This window comes from Tachypleus tridentatus, chromosome 13 (genome assembly GCF_004210375.1).
Source record: "Tachypleus tridentatus isolate NWPU-2018 chromosome 13, ASM421037v1, whole genome shotgun sequence".
In the NCBI taxonomy this organism is placed as follows: domain Eukaryota; kingdom Metazoa; phylum Arthropoda; class Merostomata; order Xiphosura; family Limulidae; genus Tachypleus; species Tachypleus tridentatus.
In genome coordinates, this window is record NC_134837.1 from 213,183,601 (window position 1) to 213,204,717 (window position 21,117).

Below are 21,117 nucleotides of genomic sequence, written 5' to 3' on the forward strand. Positions count from 1 at the left end.
GTGTTGTAATAGCTCGGAGCGTTACTTCAAATGTCTCGAAAAATAAAGCTTGAATCATTTTGTTGCCTTGTAATCGTTCGGAGAAATAACTTTGTTAGTTTTGAATTTTCGCGCAAAGCTACACAATGGCTATTTGCGCTAGCCGTCCCTAATTTAGCAGTGTAAGACTAGAGGGAAGGCAGCTAATCATCACCACCCCCTGATAATTCTTGGCTTTACTCTTTTACCAACGAATAGTGGGATTGACCGTAACGTTATAATGTCACCGCGGCTGAAAGGGCGAGCATGTTTGGTGTGACTGGATTCAAACCCGCGATTCTCTGATTACAAGTCAAATGCTTTAACCATCTGGCCATACGGGGCTGAGAAAATATGCTTCAACAGTTTAGAATAATTATTTGAATACGTTAGAAGGGATATGAGAGTCATCTAGTGAGTCAACTGTAAAGTTACCAACTTACCTCAACCAAAATACCCGATTTCCTGTGGTGTGCAGAGTGTAGACAACTTATTATGTAGCTTTGCACTGAAAGAAATAATTCGTATATTTTTTAGAGTTGTTGCAATATTTCGCACTATTGTCTCGGTACAGAAAGATTAATGGTTTTTAATAAAACATAATATATTAGCATTAATCAAAATTAATTCGATTTTAATGCAGTATTTTTGTAGTATCTTTACTCCTACAACATATACTATTGAGTACTTTTTTCTGACGATATCATCTTCCTGGAAACTATAATGTCCAGCTGGCGTAACAAGTTTGTTAGCATGTCAAAAACACGCTTTTCACTTTCATTTGTGAACGCATTATAAAGTAACAGTCAATCCTATTATTCTCTTTCTAAGAGCCAAGCAAAGCTCTTGTAAGTGTTATTGACTGGATACCCTCCCCTTCTCCCCCCCTCTCCGATCAGTAATTCAAACTTTAGGCCAACTATAGCCGAACTCTAGCAATATCAGCTCGATCTGTTTTGAAGATCAACACCATTCATTAAAATCTAAAGATTTGGGCAGTTTTAGTATTATCAGGTCAGTAATAATGGTGTTTTGGTGTACATACTCCACAGAAAGAGCAGGGATACTGCTACCAAATAAATTATTCAATCCTAAAAATACAGTATTTTAAACATGTTTATTTATGGAAAGTTAACAGAGACAAAATAAAAACTGAGCCTTGAATTTTTCGTCTTCAAGTCATACCATTCTAAACTAGATTTAAATGATTATAAGCAAATCAACAAATGTTGATCTGAGTGAAGTTTCAGTGGACATTGGGAAAAAAAAGACCATTTAGTAGACTCGTTAAGTGTCAAATAAATTGAATTTCACTTTAGGCCTAAACCAAAATGCCCCAATTGAGAAATGATTCAGTGACAAAATCCAGTCAGCCTAATACTCCGCTTGTGTATCCTATTTTAAATGACATAGCAAGAATATTAAAAAAAGAAGAAATGCCTACCTATCAATCCTATTTTTTTCAAATGTAATAACAGGAAATAAAGTTTTTCCTCCAAGGCTTAATGTCTTATTTCATATATGAAAAACCATACCAAAGAAAGTTTTCCAAGGACGTTTTTTACTATTTTAAAATTTTATTTTAATTATTTTGCTTGTTTGCGAAAGATTGTTTTTAAGACTAAAATTATTAAAAATATTTTTACCTTCCACAATAGGAATTAGAAAAATTAAACGGTTTAGCTTGATTTGTTTAGAATTTAGCGCATTGATACATAAGGGTTATCTGCGCTAACCGTCCCTAATTTAGCAGTAACTCTTGGGCCACCTTTTTAACAACGAATAACGCACTGACCGCTACATAGCAACGGCAAGCATATTTGGGAAGAAACATTCGAACGCGCAATCCTCAGACTGCTAGTCAAGCGCCCAAACAACCAAGTCTTGCCAAGCCTAAACAGTTTAGCATTAATTTCTATAGAAACCCAAAAGGCCTAGGAAATTAATATGGCAAATTAGGAAAAATTTTGCTTATTTAAAACCTCATGAAGTTCTATTTTATAATACTGTTCTTTATTGTTTTTATATATATTTTTCTCCTACGTACTATTTGTGTACTCTGTGTTCCGAATTTTTAAAAATTGCATCAAGTTATGTCAAATACAGAAAAATAAATAACATTGTTTCATCGATCTCTTTTTCTTTCTTTTTTTTTTTGGTCAAGTGACCTGGAAGGATCGAATACACTCTGTTCTTTTATCTGTTTCTTTGGATATGCTGTTGTAGTTTGATGTACTGAATGTATGTGGTGTTATAACTACTTACTGGATTAAACTGATGTGCTTTTGTATGCTGTTATAGCTTTGTGGACTATGAATGTGTTTTTATAACTTGATAGATAGTGTGGATGTGTTGTTATATCTTTGTAGTTTGTATAGATATGTCATTATAACTATATAGACTATAGATATGTTGTCACAGCTTTGTGGACTATGGCTGTGTTATAGCTTTTTACTCACGGATGTATTGTTTAACTTGAAGCTCAGTATGGATGTGTTGTTATAGCTTGGTGATTTCTTGCCACATGTTGAACTAGTTCGAAATATTGTCAATATGAGTTATGATAATCTAGAGAATCTTTCGAGTGAAAAACTACAGTTTGAATTCAATTCGAAACTTTTCATAGAATTTGTAAAATAAGATGTCATACAAAGTCGTCTCCTGCTGGGACGGCAGTAAGTCTACAGATTTACAACACCAAATCCGAGGTTTGATTTCCCTTATATTTCATGCTTCGACACAAACAACAAATAAGAAATCTTTAATTAAGTAGAACAATTTTGAGCACGAATTCCTTGAATATATAATTTCCTGCGACTGCATTTCAATTATGACACAATGAACTATTTTATGGCTTGCAGTTGTCACTGCAATTATTAAACTTTTATTATTTTCGCTGAATATTCGCCCTATTTACTTACATCTACAAGAAAGTTTTTGTGTGTGTGTGTGTGTTTGTTTTTTACGTTTGTGTGTATTGATTACTACATAGTTTGTTGCCATGGCTACCGTTGAGGAGCTTATGTATTTGATGTTGTACGTAGGTAATATTAATCTGTTATGCTTACCCTGTAGACTAGAACGTCAGCGTATTTTGCAAGAAAAAAGTAAAATACATTAGACAAATGTTAATATATATGAATATTTTAAAGCAATTCTTTATTTTATTTTTATATATAAAACTAGGTGATGTACTCCCAATTAATTTTTTAGAGAAAGATAATTAATTAATAACCGTTCTTTAATAATAATGATGATAATAATATATATATACTTGTGCTTCTCTATAAAGTCCATCAAACAGCTTTTAGTGATAACAGTTCACTTTTTGAGTACAAAGTAAGGCGTAATCACGTACAGTATCTGAATTTCAAATATTTTCAAATTGTATATATACATCTCATCAAATATCATTGTACAAGTTGACGTTAGCCCCATCTAGTTTCATTTTTTGTCTGTAAATAATTTGATACAAATATAACAGTGCTCCAGATTTTTATGTAAGGTTTTAATTCTTTGAATCTTACCGCTTCAAAATGTTCTATTGTTCTTGATTTTTGTCCACATGCAACATTTTTACAAGTTAGAATAAAAATAATAAAGAATGTGGAAATGGCACAGTGTATAAAATAAAATGTATGGACCGCAAAAACTTTTACAGAAGCGATACAGATAGGAAAATTACGAGTAGCTCCAATAACCATAAACAGTTTTCAAAGATACCATTTAAAAACAACACAAAATAAATTTTAAAAATGTAAAAATACTACAGAAACCTAAAATCCAAATTAAAAATTGGTTGTTTGTTTTTTGTTTTTGAATTTCGCGCAAAGCTACACGAGTGCTATCTGTGCCTAAATAAAAGAAGATGAAGCTTTACAAATCAAAGGATTAAAACTTATATGAAATATCAGAAGCACCTTTAAATTTGTATAAAATAATTCACAATAAAAAGTAAAATTAGATGGAGCGAGTGTCCTCTTAAATAAAATTATTTGATCGGTTTCACATGTAATCTGTATATAGTTGGGCTTCAAATGTTGTACATGGTTATATCGTCCTTTGTACTCAGAATAAATGTAATATTCCCATCGAAAGATATTTCCAGGATTTTATATATATATTCAATAATTAAGTTGGTAACTTTTATAAAGGAAAAATACTTATGCTTTGACTGATGCCTAACTACCTTCTCTTTTTTAACTGTTAGTTTCGAATTTTCTCAGAAAGCAATACAAGAGCCACCTGTACATAGCCACCCCTAATTTTGAACTGCTATTTTATGAAAGGTAGCTAGACACTGTCATCCACCGTCAACTCTTTGATTACTCTTGTTTGACTGAATAGTGATCTAAAAGTGCGAAGAGCGTTTTTCGTTAACAGGACACCGAACCACGAGTATTAAAATTCAAAGTCCGGTTACACTAACCATTAGAGCTACGTTTGGTCCATTATTTTTTCTAGTTTAAGATGAGAGAAATAATATAATTTACGTCATCTTAATATGGAATAATTATATCAGTATAAAACTTGCTACATGACTGCCTTCTGGTTATAATTTGTAGTTTGAAATTATGCTTCCTTACATTTATTTATTAGATTAAATTTAACAGAAATACTGAAAGTCAGAAGTAGGAGTATAGTTGGTTTTTGCATCTATATAATGGGTGTCATTGCAGATTCAAAAGTACGTAAACAGTCCCAAACTGTAGATTTCGAGATCCGAGAATTGTGCTTATTGTGTAGCGTTTCTTATTAAAGATTAAGGTAGTACAAGTTAAATAATATTTTAAGATATATTTACAGTTGTTTTAGTTATATCTAACGGTCACTTATTTTTACAGTTTTGGAGCCGTCACTAAAAGTGATACACACATTTAGTTATTAAAGAAAGATGTAGTCCGTTGTTTCATAATTATCTGGGCTTTATAATGTAGCAGTTAATCCCACTATTCGTTGGTAAAAGAGTAGCCCAAGAGTTAGCGATGGGTGGTGATAACTAGCTGCCTTCCCTCTAGTCCTACACTACTAAATTAGAGACGGCTAACACAGATAGCCCTCGAGTAGCTTTGTGCGAAATTCAAAAAACAATCAAACAAACATAATTATCTTACTGGAGTATATTATGATCTCCTCAGAGCCATCTTGTGACAATTCTAAAAAGTGACCTGCTATATTATAGATAAATATTTTATACTCTATAATCTATCCTGCCAATACAGTTAAAAAAACAACAACAAACGATTTTATAATTCTAAATCATGAAATAATTTAATTGTATGAGTTCTGTTTAAATTTGTTCATTCCAGTGTTATAAGAATGTTGGCCCTACCTTGTTCAACTTATTATGAAAATGATTGAAACTTAGATCAAATGTAGTGTTTTTTTTTTCTTGTAAATTTTAAGGCATGACTTAAATTTTAGTTATGTTTCCAATTTATTTGTATTAATTACCTCATTACCTATTTCAATAATTCGTTGTTGTAACTTGTTCTTTGGTTGGACGATCTTTAATTATCTAAAGAAAGAAAGACTAAGTACAGCCCAAATAATGGAAAAAAATTACTTTATTTCTTAATATTTTCACACATTGACATCACTCATACACTATTGTAACTTATATGACTAAGCTTACAAATGGGCCCGGTATGGCCTAGCGCGTTAAGGCGTGCGCTTTGTAATCTGAGGGTCGCGGGTTCGCGCCCGAGTCGCGCCAAACATGCTCGCCCTCCCAGCCGTGGGGGCGTTCTAATGTGACGGTCAATCCCACTTTTCGTTGGTAAAAGAGTAGCCCAAGAGTTGGTGGTGGGTGGTGATGACTAGCTGCCTTCCCTCTAGTCTTACACTGCAAAATTAGGAACGGCTAGCACAGATACCCCTCGAGGAGCTTTGTGCGAAATTCAAAAACAAACAAGTTTACAAATAATGTTCAAATAGGAACACCTTGCTAATTATATTAGAATAATGTAAAAATAAACTTAATTACACAGTTTAACAGCTGATCTATCTCGTAACTGAATATAACTGATATTCATCAAAAATATGATGAATTCAACCCTTCACTGAAATAAAGTGATTGATCGGTACTCTACTGACTAAAAACAACATTTATTTAGTTCTTAACTGGTTCCCGTATTTATAATCTAATCATGTTTCTTAATACTCCCGAACTGAATAGATTCTTAACATAAAGCTTAGAAATTTCTATGTATTATCGGTTTATTTTATTGTCATACGCTGTTTTACTACCGAATAAACTGAAACATTAAAAATATAGCTTACCACATTATGTTATTGAACACTGTACTCCTTGCGAGTGAATTCTTATCTTAAACGCAAAAAATAAGTAAATTTAGTAAAGAAATATAGAATTTTAATAGTAATATGTATAAACTAGTTCAATGCCTTTTTAACTTCTTGGAATTATTATAGCTACACAATGGGCTATCTATACTCTACTCAACACAGGTATCGAAACCAGGAGAAGTACGTGAAAATATCCTATAAATCGTTTACTTATTGTAAATTCCTTATCCTCAGTTTAGTTGTTGACAGACAAAGAGCATTTTCATAATGATTTAATCCAATTACATGTCTTGTAATTGTATTGTAGATTAGTGCTTCCTCTTTTAGACAAAACTACAATTACTTAATGAGAAGAAAGCTCTATCATTAGATTTTAGAACCGTAAATAGTGTTTGCTGTTACTAATATTTACCCTAAATTAATAGTTTTCCTGATAACTTATTGCGTTATCTTAAAACAAAAAACGTCTACTCTATATTTAGATAAAAATATTTCGTGGACAATTCGTCCTCCCACAAGGCACTATTTCATGAGTAACTGGAAATAAGTAAAGGACTTCTAGGCGGCGCACAGTGCTGCCTTTACATTTGGATAGTGCAAAGTTAACACCTTCGTCACAAGTTAGGAGATTGTGTCGTATTTTAGGTCTGAATCAATTAAACAATTATAGTTAATTAAAAATAGACATACATTAGAATGTCGGCAACAGATATTCATATAAATCTTATCATTTATTCCATTATTTAGTAACGTTAATTAGTATTCAGCTGATGTTGCAATATAAATGATAGAAATTATTTGCACCTGTTTTAGCTTTAAAGTTTAATATTGTATAACGTAAGCTGTTATACACTTTAATTCTACGTATATTCTTCATTATGTAGTAGGCCAGCGACGTTAATTGGTCTTTAATGTTTCATTATAAATTATAGAACTTATTTGAACCTGTTTTAAGATTTTAATGTGAATATGTAATTTTAATATTTTTAAAGTTTTTTGCTTTTTTAAACCTATTTCGTACAATATCCAGTTGTATTATATATTTACATATTGTAATTTGTCATTGTTATAGCATTAACTCAATTATGTTTGTTGTGATGTTGCATTAATCCTCAAAGTTAAAGTACAAGATTACCATTAAAATAATTAGCAAGTGTCAAATCCTAACAACAAGACGAGGAATAATTTGTTACATTTATATGCATTTAATAAGTGATTCTCACAAGTACACCATTTAGATAGGTTGCCCCTTGTGATAATTGGTTAATGTTTGTTTGTTTATTTTAGGATTTATATTTATACACTAAGAACAGATGTTTCCAAAGTACAGGGAATTTTACATTTTAACCTTTAAAAAGCCATTACTATTTGTAGTCTTATATCATCTGACCTTCCACTACAATTGTCCATCTTACTGAAATTTGAATGGCATTCATGGGTTTTAATACAGCCATATTCCTTTCTCCTGATATACCCAAGCTATGACTGAACAAATTTACTTCTACTTTTAGTGACTAATTTTTGGTTTTTTTTATAAACACCTTTTTACACTCTGGTAATGTTAGGAATATTTGTGGTAAAGATAGGTATAAGTTTCCTTATCTAAGAAAAGATATTGACTTGTTAGAAAGAGTTCAAAAGAGGGTCACTATCTTTTCTTAGATAATGAGGACAGAACTGCACACAATATTCCAAATGAGATCTAATTAATAACTTGTATAAAGAGAAAATTGTCTCATGACTAGTAATCATTATGTCTATAAATATTCTCCAAATTTCAATGAGCTATGTTACTAGCACTGGTGCACTGTCTTGATGGTTTAACCCTTCAATGGCAGCCATCATCAATTGATGCTGCTGCCTACAACGTTCCTACTGTTTAAGGGTTAAAGTGGCTTATTCACCTTTATTTCATAATTCTTTTCTTCATTCATCTTATTAAATGGGTTTTCATCTATATTTAAACTGGGATAGTTATAGTAATTAAAATTTGTGACTTTACACTTGCTATAATTAAAATTAATTTGCCAAATAATTTTTCTATAAATCAGTTGATTCAATTCATTCTGTGGTACATTAGCATCTTCACCATGACTAAGGATACTCTATAATTAATGTCATCCACAAGCTTTACTAGTTATACCTCTATGAATGTAAATAAGAAAAAAGATAGGCCCTCTAATGTGATTTTCTTAATTATTGTGTGTCACAAATATAAATAGCTCACAAAAATCTAAATACATGAAGTCCATACCCTCCCAACATCCAGATAACAAGTAACTCTTTTAAAAAAACCTATCAGATCAATAAAGCAAGATTTGCCTTTAGTGAAACCATTAACTTTCTTTAATGATAACTTAGATTGTTTTAAAATCTTTTATCACACTAGAAATTTTCTCACTACAGAAGCAAATCTGATTTCCAGAGCAACTCTTATTACCTCTTTTGCAAAACAGGAGAACCATTGGCAACTCTCCAGTCCACAGGCATTTGTCTGCTACTTATTGACCCTCCCTGAAAATAAAAGATAGAAGCTCTTGTATTTTATCTTTCATCTCCTTCAACATTCTGGTGAAAATATGGTCTGGTGTTTGTGCTCTTTCATTTTTTGACCTGATTCAGGTGTTTAAAGTTGTAAGGAGTTTGACTAAACAGCTTAGTCAATGGAGATTTGTTACACTGATTGAAGAGCAAGGTTATAGATGGTATAGAATCCTAGATCTAGGAATAAATACCTTTTCTAGTGAAACATCCAAAGGGTATGGGATTAGAGATCTTGATTGAAGATACAAAAATATATTTACCTTTTACTGGCTATTGGGCAAAACCTGTTCCTTCTTAGTGTTGTTTACATGACAGAATAGTCCAGAATGGAGTTCTGCCTTTTGAGCATTTAAATTATCATTCCTGGTCATCTAGTTGGAACTTTAAAGTGAATTGCAAAAGGGATTTACACCTCTTTCAAAATCTCAGTTTAACTGCTGATTATTGTATAATTTCTCAAATGGTATGCTATATGATTTGGTATATGATGGTGGTTTAAACAACTTTTTAAGCTACTTTTAAATAACCTAATAGTTGTGAGCAGTTATATTTAGGTTTGGCTGATTTCTCTATTAGATGGCCTTGATAGGCTAAATAACCTTCTGTTATTCTTTTTTTTTTTTAATTCTTAATGAACATTTATTATAAGCTACCTTACAGAAAGAAGAAAGATAAGAATCTGTGTTTGAAAATATTACTTATAGATCAGTTAGAAGCAAAAGTAATATTTTTTGGGATATTTAAGGCATAACAAATGTTTTAATGTATACAGAATTATGGTCATAAAACTAGTCTTTTACCATTTGTACAGCTTGCTTGTTTTTTGTCTGTACTTGTCTATTATGAATATATACAATTTTAATGTGGAGCTGCCATATTTGTCCATTATAAATACACAGTTTTTGTGTGAAGCTGCCATACTTGTCCATTATGAATATACAGTTTTAATGTGGAGCTGCCATACTTGTCCATTATGAATATACAGTTTTAATGTGCAGTAGTGTTACTTTTTGTGTAAAGTATGTAATCAGATTATTATTTTTTTATTTACAGTTGAGAATTTGCATTTGCCATGGCAAGAAACCGGAAAGATTCTGGTGGACAGCTTCCTATAGAATCATATAGAAAACAAATAGGTGTGTACTTAGTAAAATCAATGATAGCAGTTTAAAAAATTGTAGTTGTAGGATTGTAATTCATCTGAAAGGTTTTAATAGACACCATTTTGAAGCTTGTCTAATGATTACATTTTGAAGTATCAAAATATAATTTGATTGGGTGGACTCGAGGAAGAGTTTGCAAAGTATTTCTGTCATCCAAGCTTCTAAGCTATTGGAAGAAAGTCTCTTAAAACCATTGATTTCAATGATAGATACCAATGGTATAATGTATCAGCATTGTAACAATAGCTTATGTAGGTCAACTTCTTTTTTGTAGCATCAGTTCTTTGAGAACTAAAATAACTCTGATGTAACTTAAGTAATGCAGAAGCTTTCATAAAGTAATAAGTCATTATAGATCAGTACTGTAATATTATTATAATACCTGAGTATGGAAGATCTAATTTTTTAAAGGTCTTCAGTTATCACATTTCTTTTGTTTCTTTTATTTATCTTTTTTGTTTTTGTGCCTTTATATAATTTCTTAGTCTCATTAGCACTAGTGCACAAATATGATTCTACATATATAATCCAAGAAATATTAAATAACATTAAAATTACACAAGTATTTCCACACACATATGCTTACAGTTAATAGACACAAAGTACTGTAGTCTCACAAGGAATCTCACATTGTTATATACTTGTAAGATCTATAGTTTGTTATTGTAACTTTTAGTATCATTATTATTAAATTTAACATCTGTACATAGTATACGTCTTTGTAAGAAAAGTCCTTTATGATAAAAGAGGTTGAAAATGATGTTTCTTCAAAATGAAAATGAAAGAGTGAGGAAATTGTTATTAATTTAGGAAAACAAGATTACAAGAAGGCAAAAACGGAACTGAAAGAAGCCAGAAAAAAAGCTCAAGCGAAGCAAACAACGGGAGCTCGCTATAAGGTGCTTTTGGTTTAATTGTTTAGATTCACATGAATTTGTGGAAGCATGTGATTAGTGTATGTAAGTCAACACTAAAACTGTTACAGGAGAAAAAGTAGTAAATCTGTCATCTGGTCCTTTCCGTTAGAATACATGTCATAAGTAGGCCCAGCATGGCCAGGTGGTTAAATCACTCGACTCATAATCTGAGGGTCGTTGGTTCAAATCCCCGTTATACCAAACATGCTTGCCTTTTTAGCTGTGGGTGCATTATAATGTGATGGTCAATCCCACTATTCGTTGGTAAAAGAGAAGTCCTAGAGTTGGTGATGGGTGGTGATGACTAGCTGCCTTCCCCTCTAGTCTTACACTACTAAATTAGGAACAAACCAAACTGTTATTAAATAGGCTTATGATTTTTCCTCTGATTTATATTTTTTTGTTGTTATATAAATTCACATGTCTTAAAAAGGATCTGAGGAACAGGAAGCCATATATAACAGAATTATATTTCACTTTGCCATAAAAGTTATCCCCTTAAAAAATTAAAATACCAAGTTATGCTAATTTTGAAAGTTGCCTATTTGTCCATGGATGTAAGTTACCCCTAGATTAGACAACAAGAAAACACACAAATCAAGATGTTCTGTAGCATCCAATTTGTGTAGTTTATTATTAAATAGCCTGTCATACCTTTCATAAGAATGGCAATAATTGCTCGAAAGTATAACTAAAATGACTATTGTTCTGTACTGGTAACTATCACTTAAGGACATTTACAAGTCTGTTTGTGAGATAGTTTGATGAGAATGGTTAATTTAAAATGAATCACACACAGTTTGTTCTAAAAATATCTGAATATTTGCTTTATAATATAAAGACTGCTTAAAATCAGTTTGGGAAGTGGGGAGACTTCTTGGGTTCTCACTGGGGTATTGTTCCTGGACATCAGTTATGTAGTCTGAAGTCAAGTCATGGTCACCATGTGTAAATCAAGTAGAATATTTTTAAACAATCTTTTCTTTCTCCCTAAAACAACAAATAAGAATATTCTTGGTGTATAGTTTCATTGTTGTTGCAGCTTCTATATACACAAAGTGAAGATAAAAAGTACCTTTCAGTATTCTTAGGGAGTGCTAGGAACACGAGTGATAGATATATTTCTTTAGAGTGTGTTTGTGAAATAATCTTTTTTTTTTTCCCACACAGATACTTAAAGTTGTCCTGTAATATTATTAAAATTCAACAAGTATGTAATTTTGTAAAATTTTTTGCTTTTCAACATTATTTTGCAATAAATATAATTTCATTAGTAACAGATAAATGAGATTTTCTGTTATACTACTACATGTAAATATACTTTTACTCAAGAATTATGTTGAACATACTCTTACAAACAGAAGGGGTGCTGGGCACTGGTATGTGAAGCCCATGCTCCAATTCTGTTTGACAGTGCCCCGAATCCCCAGTTGGTGTTGTGAAATATCAGATAGGAAACCATGATTAATATTGTACTGAAATGCCAAAACTTCCCATGTCTACAGGTTCAAGCTTCAAATAGTTTACACACTTAGCAATGCTGCTGCTAAGAAATTCAATATGGTTTTCACTCATTGCTACTAAATATTTTTTGTGGAGGATTCAAAATTAATAGTAAATGAACAATACTCTTTTGTACTGCTACAACTTTCAGTTTTTACATCAGTTTCACAATTGTTTTTATGCTTTGAGGCTATTAATAAAAATCACTTAAGTTTATTAATCAATGTATTTCAGCTGTTTAACTTCAGATTGCAACCATTAATTAACATTTTAAGGAACCCTGAAATATGATTGCTGTCAAGTGAAATCTCTGTATTTTGTGTTTTTAGTAGTGGTATGAAAATCCATGGTTCCACAGATTTCCATGATTTATAGAATTATAAAAAAATTTATATAAATGTGTTTTTATGAATGATTATAGTTTGAATAATAGTTTCAAATGCAGTTTCATAAATAAACTCTTTTTATTACATTCAACTGCATGAACAACCAAAAATAGTAATAACAAGAAATACCAGTTTTGATCAGTTGATTACTTTTGTGAATCATGAAACCAATCAGTGGAACTGAATAACTGAATTAATCCAAGATAATAATGAAAAATCATAATGGCAATATTCTACTTTTTTGGATAGTTGGAAACTTTAAATGTAGTCTTTATTAATCAAGCACCACATGTGACACTAATTGATGTAATTGATTATTGTAGGTAACTGAGTTAATTGCCCAATTCTACAAAGAATATTCTTTTCTATTATAAATGGTCCCCACTAGTACAGCGGTATGTCTCTGGATTTACAATGCCAAAATCAGGGGTTTGATTCCCCTTGGTGGACTCAGCAGATAGCCCCATGAGGCTTTGCTATAAGAAAACACACAAAACTCTATTATAAATAAACAAATTTTAGGTGATATTCAGTATTGGACCATATTTATAAAATAGCATTAAAAATTGTATGATATACATCTGTTGGTACGTATAATGAAAAAGGAGAAAATGTTTTCTAGAAATTAACCCCTGGTTGTAAACAAAATAAATATTTCTGTGTGCTCTTTCTAAAATCTTTCTACTTTATGACATGTTTCCTTAAAAGTGAAGGGTTTACAAGCATTTCTGTGATAAGTTCTCTCTCTTATTTTGTCTTTATTTACCATGATGTTTATCATCTTAAGACAATGCCTTAAGTTTCACTTCTGTGATCTTTTTTCTCTAATTTCCAGGAAGTATCACTCATGGTTGTTGCATTACTTATCTTGGTTATATCAGTATACCTGATATTTTATCTGTTCCTGGTTCGAGATGAAGCAGCTGAAAAGTCTACAGACTCTGTTAGCTAGAGAGTCAAGCCAGAAAATTGTGGAAAATTATTACATGGGAATGTAAGAACAGATTGACAGTATCTCATTGCCAAACTGCATTGAGAAACGACTTGTACATGTACATCTTTAATGTTAAGAATTGTGTAGGTATGATTATATAAACTGACATCATCAAGGTAAAGGTGACTTGTTCTACTACTTTTCTCCCATTCTCTATATGATGATATAATTTCAATAATGGAATTATATTTCAATACTAAGGGCAACATTCCTGGTTTGTTTTTAAGTGTTTTTTCTCAATATAGTTATTAAAAACTTTAAGTGCAAAAACAGGATTTGAAATATGAAATTCACCCCTCAAAAATTGTGAATGTCCATTTATTACTAAGACTTTTTTCTTCAACTACAAATGCTGTATAAATCACTGCACCACAGTTATGATGTTAAAAGTCAATTATCATATAATATCTTAGATCTCAGCTTTATAGTATCAGTCAACAGACCTATAATTATGTCTTCTTATTGGCATAAGGACACCAGTAATGTTTTGTTGCCACCAACCTTAGTCTAGGTTTAGACTTGAATATACTGTAAGGCAAGAAATAGTGGTATTAGTAATTATATATGTTTAGTAACATGTAAACTGCTGATTACATGTGCTAATAGGCAAGTTATAAATGCTGTTTCAATCCTACACCCCACATGATCTTACTAACTAGCATTAGTTGAGGTAGGCTGTTTAATATGACCCTGCCCATAAGTTGTATTAACTTTCTGTATATGCCCATCGTGGTTGGACTTTTTTTCAGCTTTGTTTAAATTGCCTAAATAACTTACAAATTAATTGATAATGTGACCAAAATAATATTCTCATTCATTCATAATCATGTTACAAAACTATGAAAGTCTTTAATTACACTTAGAGTACATTCCCCATTTATATCATTTAGAAATGAGACTTTTGTTTTATTTGGTATTAAGAAAATCATATGGGATATGTTTCATGACAGTGAGAGGCATTTACTTTTTACATGACCAAAGTGATTTGTAGGAGAATTTGGCAACTGTTAAAATGTTAGCATTGTACTCTGCAAAGTTAGAGAACATAACTATTCTGTATTGCTTTGAACATGGCTGAAGAATTAGATTTTATTCACTCTTTCATTTCTGTTTATAATTATTTCAAAGAAAATCATTTCACAAACATTCTCCCCTCTTCCCTCCATTTATGCAGCTGAAGACTTATGCTGTGAAGTATTATTTGTGTACTAACCTGGCCTGACTAAAAATGTCTCTTGGAAACTTCCATTTGGGTGGCCCTTCCATTTCAAATGACTACCCTGTGTTTGAAAGAGAAGTGAAGTGTGTTGATTTGTTTTAGAACAGTTTTTGCTTTTAGTGTTAAGTAATATTTGAAGGATCTCACAAGATGGTGTATGCAATAAGTGATATGCATAGGTACATTTACATTCATTAAAATGTCTCTCGAAGTTTAGAGTTTGAACACTAAAGTCAACCTGCTCTAATGTATATTCTATAAAGATGGGACCAGTTTTTATTACAACTCCTATGTGTTGTTTAACTTTATGAAAGTAGTAGTGTGTTAATTTTTTGGAAATCTTTTCCTGGTGTTTTATTGTAACATGCATTTTACATAGCTAATATGAATTTCAGGTTTTATATTAGATAATTTGGAATTTACGTGATCAAGTTTTATTTGGCTTGTGTGTCTTAGTACCGAAATTACCAAGGTTTAGAATGCCACTGGGCTTATACAAGTTTTTGTGTGAGGTATTTAAATATATTCCATTTCAAACCGAACATTAATTTTTCTTGATCAATTAAATTATTTCTATTTTAATGCATGTAGAGGGCCATAGCCTCAGCAACTTTACAGAGGATAGCAACATTCACAATGAGGTTAAGTAGATTATAAGTATTTTAAAAATTTTTTGGTATTATAATACATACACATATACGTATGTGTGTATCTTTATATATATATATATAGTAATTGTTGACTACTTATATTTCACAAGTTAAATCATTATTTACGGTTTTTAGGTGTTTTATTTTTGCACTGCAACTTCAGGGGGAAAGTCCCCCAAGGCTGCAACTGTGGATGTGTGTAATGCACAAATGTAGTCCAATTGTACTTGATGTTTTTTTGACATTTTGTCAAGTAAAGATAACTAAGTACATTACAGAAAATGGTGGATGGATTAAACTTGTTAAAAGCTGTTTCAGTTGATCTCATGTGCCATAAATGTTTTAGCTCATCACTGCCCAGTTTAATATTTCAATGTAAAGAGCAAAACAGATGCTTTGTTTCAAAGCATGTGATTGAATATATGCATAGAACAGACCTATATTCACTATTACGTTGGTTCCAATTTCAAATGAATACAAGATTTTCTTTTAAAATGGATTTAAGCAGCATGTGTTCAATATATAGACTGGATTTTTTCTGCTGTTTTTCTTAATTTTAAGATGGTATTTTGGGCTTTGTGCAAAAGATAGACAGCATGGAGTCCAAAGCATTGTCTCAGAACCAAGATACAAACCTGTATTTTAAAAAATTTTATCATAAAAAAATTGAAACATAGTTATTGTTCTTAAAAGAATGTTAATTTTTTCATATTGTTTATAATGAATTATTTTACCAAGACCTTTTTAAAATTATAATTAAAATGGTGGCTTTATTCTTATATGAGTGAAATTTTATCTTGTAAAAGATGTGTGGTAAAGTTGTCACATTCAAATTTCAAGAGAAATATTGATTTAAAATAATTCTTAAATTAAAGTGTAAAAATTAATTTCTCTTGCTCTTACCTTGTAACCAAATTTTATATATTTTTATACCATCACTGCTAGAAATGTGTTTAAATACTGCTATAATTACTAATGAATTATGTATTGTATATGTCCATTGAGTATCGAATGGTTGTTAGCTGATTTAGTTTGTACATGTGCAAGTGTGGATATTGATCTTTGTACTTTTTCTGTGCTTATGATAATAAGTAATTTGTAATATTTCATTACTTTTCTGCAAATAATTCAATATAATTTGATATAGTTTCAAGCATGGCATTTTCAATTAAAAAATTCTTCACAAATTACAGTTTTCATGTGTCTTTCATTAAAGTTTTACACGTTTGAGAGTCGAGTTCCTATATTTGTATGCTTTTCTGTAAAATATTGTTCCTTTGTGAGGGTGATCTGACACTAGCATCACGTGTTGTGAAGTGTTTCTTTAAACTCACAAAATCTTGTAGGTTTTTGGTTTTGGGAAATCTTTGTGAAATTTTATAGATTCTTTTAATTAAAACTAGTGTGTAAAATTATGAATGTTTTTCTACATATGAAAGTTGTCAAAAGTTACTTTACAGTATATAAAGTAATAGAAAATTACATTCTACTTTAATGTTGCTTGGCCATTAAGTAATTAATTTTTTGGTCACTCAGTTATGTTACTAATACTAAATATTAATGCTTGTATCTTGCACTTTTTAGAATAGAAATGAATACTAAATCTTAGCCCCATGATAGAGTTCTGGATTTTCAAGCTGACAAAAAAGAGTTGAATCTGTGCAATGCCACAAAATGTTCCCACATTTTAAATTGTGAATGTATCATAAGAGTGACAGTCAGTAGCTTGGCATGGATGATAGGTTGGTTCCTCTGGTCAGTTGTTCAAAATTAAGGATGTTGGTAAATAGGCTTAGTAGATTTGACATAAATACAAATACAGGAGAGAAATTAAGAAGAATGCACTGAACATCAGAAGGTTTAGAATAGTGTACTCTTTGTTTTTAACTTCTACAGAAACACTGTGTAATGGTACTCATGCTATGTGTTTTATCAAATGTCATTTCTGTTTGGCATTAGTTTCACATATTTTGCTTACCAACCTTTTAACTCAGCTTTATTATCATTTGTGGAACTAATGGTATAAAGTTGAAACAGCTGACAAACGTGAATTGCTATTCTGATTGCTTATTCTTTTAAATGTGGTCTTTGTAGGTTCCACCTTAGTTCTACTACCAAATTTTATCAAAATTAGTTCAGCCAGTTCCTCAAAACAATTTCTGACATCAGACAGTCATTTTTTTTATGTGAAAGATTATTAAATAGCCCCTTATGAGGCATATTTTGTTTTTAATTACTTGGCTTATTTCATAATTCTATGACTCTTGTGCACTGATTAATGTATCTCAAAAATTAAAACCTACTTACTGCCTCATGATATTATTAGATTTTCTTGCATGCTAATTCAATTTTTTATGTCAGTAACATAACATTATTGCTTATAACATTAAAAATCAGTTTTCAGTAGCAAAGATGGGCACAGTGCTGACAGTCCATTATATACCTTTGTGCTTAATAACAAAAGAAACATAAAATTATCATGCTTCACATTATTCTATGTTAGGACTAACTTTGCAATATTACTTACTTGCTTTGTCCATAAAATATTTGTACTTATTTCAAAGTTTCTTTAATTAAATTTATAAACTTATCAAAACATCAGGCTTTAAAAGAATGCAAATTTAAAAACATTTCCTGGTAAAACAGCAGTATGTTTACGGACTTAAATCAATTCCCCATCATGGATATAGCAGGTAGTCTAATGTAGCTTGGCTGTAAAACAAACATTTCCAAAAGTGGCAATTTGAAAAACCTTCAGTATGAGTTCTATTACTGATAGTTAATGTTTATCATGATATTTCTCTCTAGAAGTTATTTTATACAACACAAAAAAACATTTTGAAAACTTGATTTAATATTTACCAAAAATTCAATGGGAACTTAAATACTTACATCCTGCTTAAATTATATGAATAAGAAATTATACCATGACAGTAAAGTATCCAATACTCTTGCTTAAAAACAACATTCCTCTACATTTAATTAACTGATGTTAAAGAAAGCATGCCTAACCTAAATTTTTAATTTGATACTGTATATGTAAGTAGCAATTCAGAAAATCGTTTGCCATTCATTATCCAGCCCAACTCACAAGTTTTGTTTTGAACAAAAGGCCTCTGTGGCAGTGACTTGTGGAAGATGAAAGGTAGATCTGAAATGCTATTTTTATGTCTGAATCTGAAATGAAAAAATTAAGAAGTGTATGTTTCATATAGAGGGGGTTAAATATCTGCAGTTTATGATATTTTTATCTCAAAAAATATTGAAATGTTTATTACACTAGTTTCTGTAAATAAAGCTATCAGTCATTACGTTATTTCCTATGAAGGTTAACAACTATACATGGTACTTCATTGATCAGTATTTCTGACAGTCTGCACCAACTTTTAATTCAGACTTCTCAACTCCAGGCCACTCACTAATATCTTCAAACCAAGATAATCTCTATGTGTATTCCCAAGGATTTAATTATATATTCAAAGTGAAACCAGCATTACCTTTTTTAAAAAAAAAAAAAACTAAAATTCAACCAAGATAAAACAAAGTACAAAGTATGAACGTACTCAAACAAATATGTAACAGGTTTAATCACTAATCAAACTATTGAATACTATTCAAGAAAGCATGGCTGCAAAAACTAGTACTCTAAACATAAACAAGAAAATGTTATTAAAATTAAATAAACATTTTTCATAACATACTTCTTGCATAAAGTAAAACTAAAAATCAATTGTTTTAAATTTTGCAGGAAGCTACTCAAAGACTATATGCACTAGCATTTCTAATTTTGAAGTGTTAGGCCAAAGGGAAGGCAGTAAGTTAATAACACCCACTGATAACTCTTGGACTACTATTTGTCAATAAATTGGGATTGATTGTCACATTGTAATGCCACTACAGGTAAAGGAATAAACATGTTTGATGATGGGATTCAAACCCATGATATACAAATTGCAAGTTGAGCACCCTAACCACCAAACTATGCCAGACCCTCACATGAGAAAGATCTGAAGATCTCATTCCCAAATACCAGAAATCATGCAGGAAACCATTCAATAACTAAAAAAAAAAAAAAAAAACCTTAATGCCAGAAACATAACTCTAAAAATATTCTTAAACAGGAACTTTCTACTTAATGCCCAAGATCTACAAGCCTGGCTATCCTGTAAACCCCATTGTTTTGGCTTGAAACTACCCCCACCAAACATGAATCTAATAATCTAGATTATGTTCTGCAACTCCTGGTCATCTCTCTCTCCTTAATCTGAGGGTTGTGGGTTCAAATCCCCATCACACCAAACATGCTCACCTTTTCAGCCATAGGGGTGTTATAATTTGATGGTCAATACCATTACTCATTGGTAAAAGAGCAGTCCAAGAGTTGGTAGTGGGCAGTGATGACTAGCTGCCTTTTCTCAAGTTTTATACTGCTAAATTAGGGACGGCTAGTGCAGATAGCCCTTGTGTAGCTTTACTCAAAATTTAAAACAAACTCTCTCTCCTCCTGTGTTAAAAAACAACAGATATTCTATACCCCAATAAATACTTTCAACACGTAAATATACACCTTCAACTTGCATCTTCACCGCGGATATACAATTACTGTACACCGTTATTCCTCGCAGTGATGGCATGTTAGAAATATGAAACACTTTATAAACAAACGAAACACCGTATTTCCTATCACTGAAACCCTCCTTAAAGTATCCGAATTATTTGCCACTATGGATACCATTGAATATAATTGTTAACTGTATCAATAGGTAGTTCACTATGAAAATGGATCTTTCTTCTGCTAATTGTTTGCTGGCTACGTTGAGGAACGTCTTTATACGACTCTTAATGGCCGGTTCCCAGTCTTTACTCATTACACTGGGTCAAGTGATTAAGCCATTTGAATCGTGATCTGAGGGTCGCGAATTTGAATTCCCGTCGCACCAAACATGCTTACCCTTTCATCCGTGGTGGCGTTATAATGTGATGCTTAATCCCACTATTCGTTAGTAAAAGAGTAACCCAAGAGATGGCGATGACTAGCTGCCTTCCCTCTAGTCTTACGCTACGAAATTAGAGACAGATATACTGAAAATCTTCGGGTTTCTGGCTTGGGGGAACTAGCCCTCCATTATTTTGGCTTTTTGACCAGAGTGGAAGGCAAACAGTTATTATCACCTGCCAACACAAATAATCTGTCCAGCTTCGAATCGAATAACAAGACTGACTGTCACTTTTGTAACTATTTCACTGCTGAAAGAAATATGGACCATCACTCAAATGTATCGCAGCCTGAATTTTGCACCTTCTGTGGATAGATAACCTAAATAGTAGGCCACGCACGGCCCAGTACAATGAAAAATAATTACTAATCATACGTTTTTATTTCACCATATGTTTGAAACTCAGTTTCTCGCGTTGTA

At 31.5% G+C, this 21,117-nt stretch overlaps 1 protein-coding gene and 1 long non-coding RNA gene across 2 annotated transcripts in view; one reads left to right on the forward strand and one right to left on the reverse strand.

Moving 5' to 3' along the window:
* Nucleotides 1–6,836: 6,836 nt before the first annotated feature.
* On the forward strand, nt 6,837–16,887 carry LOC143236046 (triple QxxK/R motif-containing protein-like). The gene is made up of 4 exons (XM_076474287.1): nt 6,837–6,969; nt 9,922–10,004; nt 10,842–10,930; nt 13,673–16,887. Exons 2-4 carry the CDS (start codon nt 9,941–9,943, stop codon nt 13,787–13,789), a joined length of 270 nt encoding a protein of 89 aa, XP_076330402.1. The 5' UTR covers nt 6,837–6,969; nt 9,922–9,940; the 3' UTR covers nt 13,790–16,887.
* A 1,645-nt stretch (nt 16,888–18,532) lies between these two features.
* Nucleotides 18,533–21,117, reverse strand: part of LOC143237819 (uncharacterized) — a 94,478-nt gene continuing 91,893 nt past the window's right edge. The window contains exon 3 of the long non-coding RNA XR_013020280.1: nt 18,533–18,877. This is a non-coding gene — a long non-coding RNA (uncharacterized LOC143237819). The remainder of the gene's footprint in view (nt 18,878–21,117) is intronic.